The sequence below is a fragment of the Ovis aries genome, chromosome 1 (genome assembly GCF_016772045.2).
Source record: "Ovis aries strain OAR_USU_Benz2616 breed Rambouillet chromosome 1, ARS-UI_Ramb_v3.0, whole genome shotgun sequence".
Classification (NCBI taxonomy): Eukaryota; Metazoa; Chordata; class Mammalia; order Artiodactyla; family Bovidae; genus Ovis; species Ovis aries.
Genome location: NC_056054.1, coordinates 40,191,486 through 40,202,020, shown reverse-complemented (window position 1 = coordinate 40,202,020; position 10,535 = coordinate 40,191,486). Strand labels below are relative to the sequence as shown.

General features: G+C 42.7%; 1 protein-coding gene across 1 annotated transcript in view; it reads right to left on the bottom strand.

Annotated features, from left to right (window-relative positions):
* Nucleotides 1-1,511: 1,511 nt before the first annotated feature.
* The window catches only part of CACHD1 (cache domain containing 1), a 239,856-nt gene continuing 230,832 nt past the window's right edge, over nucleotides 1,512-10,535 (bottom strand). Inside the window, exon 27 of the mRNA XM_012167056.4 lies at nucleotides 1,512-3,267. Coding sequence (XP_012022446.3) covers nucleotides 3,029-3,267 — 239 coding nt within the window. The 3' untranslated portion in view covers nucleotides 1,512-3,028. The remainder of the gene's footprint in view (nucleotides 3,268-10,535) is intronic.

Below are 10,535 nucleotides of genomic sequence, written 5' to 3'. Positions count from 1 at the left end.
TAAGTGCTGGAGAGGGTATGGAGAAAATGGAGCCCTCCTACACTGCTGGTGGGAATGTAACGTGGTACGCCACTGTGGAGAACAGTATGGAGGTTCCTTAACAAACTAAAAACAGAGCTACCATATGATCCAGCAATCCCACTCCTGGGCATATATATGGATAAAACCATAATTCAAAAAGATAATATACCTTAATGTTCATTGCAGCACTATTTACAATAGCCAGGACATGGAAGCAATACAACATCCATTGATGGAGGAACGGATAAAGATGGGGTACATATACACGGTGGAATGTTACTCAGCCATAAAAAGAATGTAATAATGCCATTTACAGCAACGTGGGTGGGCTTAGAGAGTGCCATACTGGGTGAAGTAAGACAGAGAAAGACGAATGTATGATATTGCTTATATGTGGAACCTAAGAAAAAAATGGTACACATGAACCTATTTACAGAATAGAATCACAGAAGTAGAAAACAAACTTACGGTTACCAAAGGGGAAAGTGAGGAGGAGGGATAAGTTGGGAGACTGCGATTGATACATACACACTCGCTATGTAAACTAATGAGAACCTATATAGCACAGGGACCTCTACTCAGTACCCTGTAATGGCCTATGTGGGAACAGAATCAAGAATGTGAGTGTGTGTGTGTGTGTGTATCTGATTCACTTTGCTGTACAACAGAAACACACAGAAAAGCAAAACAGACAAAAAATAAGCAATATAATCTGGGCACAGGGGCCAATATTGATTGCCTTGATTAAAAGTTTCCCAAACCATATATTTCCTTTTAAATAACAACGAAAATGCAAACAAGAAATATTTAAACATTATATGCAGTACTTGAGAAGATAAAAGGTAACTTAGAAGATCAAGACTTCAGCCCAAACCTCACAAATCTGTATGTCATATATCCCAGGAACTGCAAATCTCAGCTGTGTTCTTGTTGAAGAATAAGCATGCAATTACTTTCCCCAAAAGTTCATGATGGGGAGACAGTCTTATCACAAAAGACTCACACAATACATTTTCTCATTGTCTTTGAGTAGGCTGTCCATATCTTATTTTTTAAGCTCTAAGTTTTGTGATTGTTTTCTTGAAAACAACCAAGTTCCCCCTCCATCAAGGGGTCATAACACAAAGGTTCTCAACTTGAGAAAAGACCCCAGTGTTCCACAGAGAGGTTTAATATTCTGGGAAGACAGGTCAGTCATTCATTCCCCAGAAATGTGAGAGGAGCCATCTATTTATTATTAATGACACAAATTTAGATGCTCAGGAAGGGGGAGCTAAGTTCCACGCATTTTATTTGCTTTTGATTTTAACCCATTAGAGTCTTAAATTTCTTTGCATATTCAAGATGGTTAGGAAGGCTCTGATGTTGACTGTGGCATTGAAAGGAGGCCTCCTTTCAGTTTGGCAACTGATCTGCTAGGTTAAAGTGAATGTAATTTGCCCTTAGGCGTGAGCAGTGGTCCATTAAGAAATCACTATAGTCACTAAAACTGTCCATTCATACAGTTTATTTCACTAGGCTGCAATTTTATACACAGTATGAAGAGGTTTCCTGATAGCACACATATAGTTTACTTTCTGTACTGCTGAAGAACCATTTTTTTTTTTTACATTATATCATAACACCCTATCATTAAAACATTATTCAGTAAATTTTTTTCCAACTACATATAAACGGAGATTTACCACACACGGTGCAAGAATGTCTTTATAACATATCTGGATCACAGAATGTGAATCTAAAATACACCACTGTAATTAGAACACTGCTTTAAAATGACAATGCCCCATGTTATATCAGCCAGATTTGATGAACCCCTGTGTACATCACAAAGCAGTTGTGGATATCCACAAACATAGGTGGACATCTTCTTGGGTGACTGGCAGCAGCTTTTAACTATGATTTCAAAAGAAATCTTTGTTTAAGAATGAAAATTCTGAATTTGAAAAACTTTTTTTATGTGTTCAATATTCTCAGAATCAAAATGGGACATTTAACAATTTATAGTCTTTAAAACAAGGAGAATAAATCCAACCCTCCTTTAGCTGAAAGGCTGGCATTGTAATATTAGGTTTCGTAGAAACCTAAGCAAAGAACTGTATGGGAAGTGGAAATGAGTTAAAAAGAAACATACAAATTTTCTGAATGCTTCCTGGAGTGCCCCTCCCCACCTCTGTCAAACAGATAAAGAATGCTGCTTTGCAAATCAAGATGTATTTCCATGACATGATGTTCTAAAGAAAATGTATGTAAACAAGTCAGAGAGAAAGATTTCTTCATTTCCCCATTTTTTTTTTTTTTTTTTTGTGGAGTGAGGCAGTGGGATGGTATCCGTTAAATAAGAACTAGACCTTCTTAATCAAAAAACCACTTTAATACACACAAAACAGCTAGGGATAATTGCTGAAAATTTCTTATGTGTTTCCTTTTCTTTCTCCCAAAGTTTGAGAATGTTTTAAAAGTTCAATAAATAGTAGAAAAATAATCCTTTACTTAGAAATTTTGAGATGCATCATTTAGAGCTTAGGATGAGTTCCGTACAGCAAGTGTGGCGTCTAGGTACCGCTAAGAAACCAGGTGAAATCTTCAAAGACACACTTCTCTCTGCCTCTGCCACATTCTCAGTCTCCAGAGGAGCAGACCTCTCTTTTCTTCCAGTTAAGGAGAGCAGAATGTTTCTGGCTCCTCGGAACATTCCTCTGGCTCAGCTTAACCAAGGTTCCCAATGTTTCATTTATAGGTTCCAGCTCTGTGTAGAGGTTTGCGTCTGTTCATTCCGTTGGTGTTATGGCAGGTTCATTAATCAGACTTCTTTTCCCTCCATTTCACAACCGGCCTCGCTTCTTGTTGCGGCTGTTTCACTTGTTAGGAAACCTGTTAACAGGCAGGAAGATGAGTTCGATGACTCCGGACAAAGCACGGATACAAGTGGATTTGACGCTGGCGCTCCTTCCCTCCAGAACATTCTGCAGCTCCCAGATCCGGCCTCCGGATGGAGGCGAGGGGGCTAGCATTCCGCGTCGACAGTGTGTACCGTCACGGCCGCCTGCAGGTGGTGGCTGTGGTGCAGCGTCGGGTGGTGCAGGCGGTACTGGTGGAACTTGTGGCTCAGGAGGGCGGCGGTCTGGGGCGGGGTGTCCAGCTCCAAGTCCTCGTCGTGGTTCCCCACGTCCACCCCGGCCGACAAGGGGTCACTGGTGCACGGAGGGTTTTCACTGTCTTCCTGTGGGCTCATGGTGCTGTAGCCTAGAAAATGAACACAACACACAGGCAGCTGAGAGTTTCCAGAGGCAGGGACGAGCTGTCACGGCACATTTCTGCGGGCACTGGGAGGCGCCTACTTTTGGACTAGTAAGTGCCAAATGTTTGCCGGCTGCCAGCAGACCTTGAAGTGACTTACTTTTAAAGAGATCTTTCCTTAGCTGTTGTCTTAAAGCAATTACACAATAAGTACATAATCATTTAAAACAATATAAACAAGAACCCTTTCCCCAAATCCCCTAAACCAACAAAACAAAACTGAAAATCATCCCAGTTTTTTCTGATCCACAGATCCCCACAATTGACATTTGGGGAAACAACCTTCTACACTTTTCCCCGAGATAAGACTATTATTTTTTATTTGAGAGAGAGGGAGAGAGAGAGAGAAAAGGCAGCATCAAAATGCCTGAATGTGATACCACAGTAAGAACAAAGACAGCTGCCACCATAACACCCCTGGTGTCATGTAATTTCTACACACCAACAAGGCATGTATTTTCAAATCCACTTTACAGGTGAGGGAAATGACAGTCAGAGAGGTTAATGAACTTGCCTGAGTTTCAGTCCCTAACAAAATACTAACTCCACAGACACCCACAGCTACTAGCAAAGAATCAGGTATTCTTTGTGTAAGCTGGTTCACTATATTTAAAGATTAATTTCTCTTGGCATTCTAAGTAATACATGTTTCAAAAGAAATTGCCCTTGCTGATCAAAGGATTCCATTCTAAGAACCTTGGCATGTTTTTAAATATTGCAAAAAAAAAAAAAAAAAAACCCTTCAAGAATTTTGAGAAGTGACAGCTCGTTAATATTTCCGCTGCATCTGCAGTTAGCATCAATCAACACTCACCCGTGGGTAGTGCTAGTCACATCCGTGGCTGCAAAATTGACGTGCTTGCATACAGCCAAGCAGGAATAGTTTGTGGTTGAAAATGTTATGTTTTGTGTGAAAATGAGAAAGGCAGTTCTCAGTCCTCAATGAAATGTTCAAACGACAGAATTCTTTCAGTCCAACCAACAAATATTTACTGGGCATCTACGTTGTATAAGACACTGTGCTGGGCACTGTAGGAGACCTGGAGATGAAAACTGATCCCTGAACAAGGCGTTCATTTGCTAGTGCTTGAGAAATAAGACAAGTACAAGCATAGTTCAGTCCAATTATTCATGTATCAAAGACCCTCAGGAGGCTGAAAGGAAGGACTATGAAACTGAATAAGAGATATCTATTTTCTTTAAGGATTTCACCACCGAGTAAGAGATGGGTATGTACAAAATTAGGCTTACTCTACTGAAGATCACGGTAAGTGTTCTAATGGAGGTTTAATTGAAACCCAGCATGTGCTCAGTTACATCTGACTCTTTTGCGACCCCACGGACTGTAGCCCACCAACCTCCTCTGTCCGTGGGATTCTCTAGGCAAGAATACTGGAGTGGGTTGCTATTCTCTCCTCCAGGGGATCTTTCAGATCCAGGGATTGAATCTGCATCTCCTGCATTACAGGCAGATTCTTAACCACTGAGCCACCAGGGAAGCCCATTGAACAAGGAATCGCTAACTCTGGCTGGGGGGCTGGGAAAGTTTCAGCGAAGAACTCAGATTTCAATCGGGCTGTAATGGATGAGTAGGAGTTTGGTGAAGTGGATAGGAGCACAGGAACAGAAGGGCATGGCCAAGAGGACCCAGGGCCATTCCTATATCATGCGGCTATGATGAGTGTTAGCAGGTACTACAGGAGGGACTTAAGTTTACAAGGTTTTGAGCAGACTGGAAAAACAGCACAGTCATTTTTATATTTTAAAAGCAGAGTTATGGTGGAAATTTGGAGGTTGACTAGAAAGGGGAGAGAGAGGGAGGCAGTTAAGAGGTTATTGCCACAGCCTGGGTAGAGATGTTGAATTAAAAGTATGGGACTGGACAGACATCTCTGGGGTGGAAAAATAATAGAAGTTCATCAGAAATTTGATGTGGGGGACTTGGGGGTGGCGGGACAGCAACCTACTGTCAGGATGATGGGAGAGGGAGACTTCAAGATCCCGAGTCTTGGGGAAGGAAACGAATTTTCTTTTTGCACATCTTGGTTTTCAGCATCTGTGAGTAACATATGTAGAGATACTCAGCCAGAAAAACAAGTCAGGGCAGGAGAAGGCGAGTTGGTTGCCGTGTGCCTATGATTACTGAGTGCTCTCTTGGTGCCTGATGCCAGGCTAGGGGCTCCACAGAAAAAGGGGCAAGGTGAGGTTCCAACTCCCGAGAAGGCCACAGTCAAGAAGGGGAAATACAGGTACCAAACCAGAGGTACCCCGAAGAAATACCAATGCTGATGAACTTGACTTAGGATCCTGGAGGAAGTGACACTCAAAGTGACCCTCATGGGAGAGAGGGGTTCCCGAGATAAAGAGAGGGGTGCAAAGTATTACAGGCAGGGAGATGAGCATATGCAAAGATGGAACAGACAGAAAGGCTCTGTGGATTTGAGGAACGGGGAAGAGCTTCGTGTGCGAGAGAAGGAGTGAGAGATGAATCTGGACAGGCAGGCTGAGACCAGATCAGGAAGGGTGGTCAAAGAGCTGGGGGGAAGGTGGATGGCAGTGACATAAAGTATGTTTTAAGATGATCCCTTGTGGCAATGAGGAGGTTGGATGGAAGGAAGGAGGACTCCGAGGCTCAGGGTACAGGAGGCTGAGCACTGGCCCGAGGAGACGGCAGGGCCCTGAAGAGAAACATTAGCTGTGTTTCAGGGGAGCAATCTGCTGTTCAAGTGCAGGGCAGGGCAGCCTCTGGTGACCACATGGACTTTCTGGCACCCAAGAGGGTTAACATCCTCAAGGTTATTAGGTTCAGATGCTGGGGGAATGGAGATGCTTTTTCCCAAGATGAAAAGATCAGGAGCCAGAATGAACTCCTCAGCTTCAGTATTGCTAAGTCTAGAATGCAGTGTAGGCTTTAAAGCCTCAGTTACAAATGTTCTACATGTAAGAGACCAAAGTACTAGAAAATACATTTCAGCAAAATCTCAGTGTCTGTGTTGATTATTCTTGGCCAACCTTTAGTGCTAGGCTGTCTTTATCTTGCCTCCAAATACCTCCTGGAAGCCTTCCTGTCTCGCTTATTTACAGGCATCCATTGTAATGATAGTTGATTTCCACATTCGTGGTGTAAAATTCATAGTGGTCCCTTTGCGCCTGCCTTGCCCTCCCCTACTTCCCTCATCCCTATGCTTCATGTTCCATTTGAAGGTCTTTTCTGGGAAACCTTCCCAACCACCACCCACCCCACCCAGTCATACCAACCCACAGGAGTTCTGGTGGCCCTTCTGTGATGTCTCTGCAATCCCTAGCTTAGATTTACCATATTACAAAAATTATAGGACTGTCTTGTCTGTTAGAAAACTCTTAAAGTGCAAGGGCTTAGGCCTCACATAAAGCAGGTGTTTAACTAAAAAAATAAAAATCACATAAATTTTCAGTCATCTTTGGTTTTGCCTGGTGTGACATTTACCAGTCTTGTCTAATAATAAAGGCATTCTAGGATTCATTAGGTGCTGCCTGAAGCTCTGAACCTGGCTGGTCACAGATGGTGACGGTACAGGCAATTTGGGGGCATCAGCATTTTCTGATCAGAACCCCAGCAGAGATCCTTCCAGAGGGAACCACTCACTCTGGAGCAATCCTGTTTTATTTGCTCAGTGGGACACTATTGCTCAACCCCTCTGTAACTTAGGCTTTCTCTTATCTCAATAATTAATGGAAATCTGGAGGGAGGGAGTTGTGGAGAAGCAGGAGGAAGCCAAACACATGCTCTCACTTAGCAAATTAATTGAGTGTTTACTCAGCACCAGGCAATTCTGTGCAGTGCTGGGAACAGTGATGCATAAGACAGACGCGGTCTCTGACTCATGGAGGAGGCAGCACTATTTAAAACACAGAGGATATATACAAATAACTTTCAAAGAAAGATTTCTTTACTATCCAAAGGTATATGTAGAGAAATTCTTGCAAAGATTTTTTCAAGGGAAAACAGGCTTTAGGAAGGAGGCCAGGCATCACTCAGGAATAAAAGAGCCAAATTAGGCTTTTGCTCTTTGGTTTTCTGCTAATATATTTATCCCCTGGTTCTTAAAGAAAGCTCTCTTGATGTCAAGGGATGTTAGGTCCCTCTGGGGACTCACTCACCACCTTGTGGTCACAGAGAGTAACTGCAGGAGAATAACTGCACCCCTAGACTGAGCAACTTCACTTTCACTTTTCACTTTCATGCATTGGAGAAGGAAATGGCAACCCACTCCAGTGTTCTTGCCTGGAGAATCCCAGGGACGGGGGAGCCTGGTGGGCTGCCTGTCTATGGGGTCGCACAGAGTTGGACATGACTGAAGCGACTTAGCAGCAGCAGCAGAAAATAGCTTTGCTGTGTACTAGGTATTTTTTGACCAAATTTTCAAGGTTCAGCATTAGCCTTTCAAGTCTTTTGGCATTTACTCCACAAGGAGAAAATTTCTCTTTTATAAAGAAAAAAATATTGCTTAATATACATTTGAGTAATGTTTCTAATTAATGGTAACTAAAGCACAGATTCACAAGAAATAAATACATACTGTTGGTTTTTAACTTAAAAAATAAGCCAGTTGATGGTTAGATAGAATGTGATATTTTCAAGAGAAATAATGGGCAAAGCAGAGTATAAGAGTTAATAGTCGAGTGCTGGAGAAAATCATGCTAAGTGGTGTTAGAATATTGACTAAAATTCTTCAACTTTTCAAAACCATTCTTATTTTGAGCATTTAAGATAAAAATTAAAATAATACTCCTTTAAAATACAAAACTTTGTTTGCTACATGAAAGATTTCTAGTTAAAAATGCAGCCTGGAGTATGCAAGACAGGAAAAAAGACACAGATGTGTATAACGGACTTTTGGACTCAGAGGGAGAGGGAGAGGGTGGGATGATTTGGGAGAATGGGAATTCTAACATGTATACTATCATGTAAGAATTGAATCGCCAGTCCATGTCTGACGTAGGGTGCAGCATGCTTGGGGCTGGTGCATGGGGATGACCCAGAGAGATGTTGTGGGGAGGGAGGTGGGGGAGGGGTCATGTTTGGGAACGCATGTAAGAATTAAAGATTTTAAAATTAAAAAAATAAATAAATAAAAAATGCAGCCTGGAGTCTCCAAGTGTAGCTTGACAGCATTTAGTTTTAATTCTAGGAATATCACCACTCTGAACCACACCTGGAAAGTCTTGTCTGTTCAATATTTATATATTTTATTCTTTTGAGGTTTGATTTTGTGCCTTAGACCCAAAGACGCGTGTGTAAATAAGCTCACTGGGCACCAAAGAACCAGGGCATGACCAGTTCAAGGGTGAGTACCAGTGTCCCCTCACCTCCCTGCCCTGGGTCTCACAGGATTTACTTGCAGATAAAAGTGAACTCTGTTCCCATCTTCTTCTTTGTTTCACTTTTTTAAGGGAACTGTTATATTCAGCCTTTTCTCAATCTTGTGAATACATGCATGTATTTGTAGTTTCTTGCTGGATTATCAATTCTTTGAGCGCAGAGTAGGTGTGGGGTGAGGAGCTCGGGCTCTGAGCTCATGCCTGGCTATGTGTTATCTCACTTCATCCTCATGACAACCTTACCAGAGGGTAGTTTCTAATCCCCTTTTAATTATTAGGAATCTGAGGTCTAAGTAGTTTCCCTGAGGTCTCACCATTTGGAAAGACAGGGAGAAGTGGGATTCCACGTGAGTTCTGCTTGACCTAGGGTATATAAGCTGTTCTGTACCAGGCTGCCTGGCAGAAATAAGACCACCCCTTTCCCACCTCGCTCCTCCCTGCCAAGCAAACAGCAGATGCCTGATACATTCACCAAACAGAACACCTGCACGAGTGTCACACGCCACAGAACCACTATTAGTGGACCAGATTTCTGAGTTAATGTGCTCCTACGGCTTATCCTCTAGGCACCACGGGGACGTCAGCTTGACATCACTACTTAAAGTGACCCGCCATATAGGCTCAGGGATATGACAGCACTTGGTTAAATGCTGCTGATTTTGTGGTGTATTAGGGATTACCCGGAATGTCAGTGTCTTCCACTCCTTTTGGTGTTGTATTCTGTCTGCATGAGAAACTATTTTTCATTCCTTGGGGATAATGGGATCCAATTATTGTGAAAAGTGAAAGAAAGGAAGCCCTTAGCTAGGTTCCTCGGCTTTTAGATACTGACACTGCACTGTGCCTTTTATCTCAGCCCTTGCTTCATGTGCCATTTTACTAAGACAATGGGAGGGCTAATGCAGCATTGGAAATGTCATTCAGAATTCCAGTTTTGCACTTAAGTGGTTTCTACCAGCAAGGGTGGTGAGGGGGTGGGTGGAGAGAAAGAGAGGGATGGGGAGAGGAAAGGAGGGTGGAGGGAGGGAAGGCGATAGAGACACAGAGCGGGAATGAGAAGGGGAGAGGAGAGACAGAAAGGACTCAGTATTTCTGCTGAATAAGAAATTCTTTCTGTTGAACTTTAGTAGCCTCAAACCTATTTTATTATTCAAAGGAGAAGCACAGAACTGCCTGGCAGAATGAAATTTATGCAGGTTCAAAGGTTTTTCTGGAAAAAAGGCAGAAAGTCAAAGAGGCTGAGAAATTTAAGTTCTGCTTTGACTCTCCATAGAAACCTGAAGTTTCTATTTAGTTAGTGGGAACAATGTCATTCAGAGTCCAAATTAAGAGTCCCTGGTTTACAAATCAGAGCTCTGGCTTCTCCAGTTTTCCAAAGGGATTCAGAAGACCTGGCTGTCGTGCAAAAGGCAGCATTGGTTGCTCTAGCGAATATCCCCTTCTGCATTTTTTAGCACAGGTGTGGAAGCACACTCCTTGAAGACTTTGTTTTCAGGGTAGATGTGGAGAAGGCAGAATAAAAAAAGCACAAATGCATTATTTATGCATTTATAAAAAGACCTGATTCTGGGAAGAAAAGAAAGATTTCTGGAAAATTGAACAGGTATGTAAGGAAACAAAAAGACCTGACAATTACAGGAAAGGATCTACACGTTCATTTTTGTGGAATGGTGACAGAACTGCTTAGACAGGAGGACACAGCTGTTGTTCTCCGTGACAAGCCACAGGGACACTGGGAAGGTGAGATGGCACAGGGGGGCATGCCATTAGTACCGCCATGGACCTAGCACTCAGGGTCTCTTTCACAACCCAGCGCCTGTCCTTCCTGAGCATCCAACAGGCACTATAGGCAC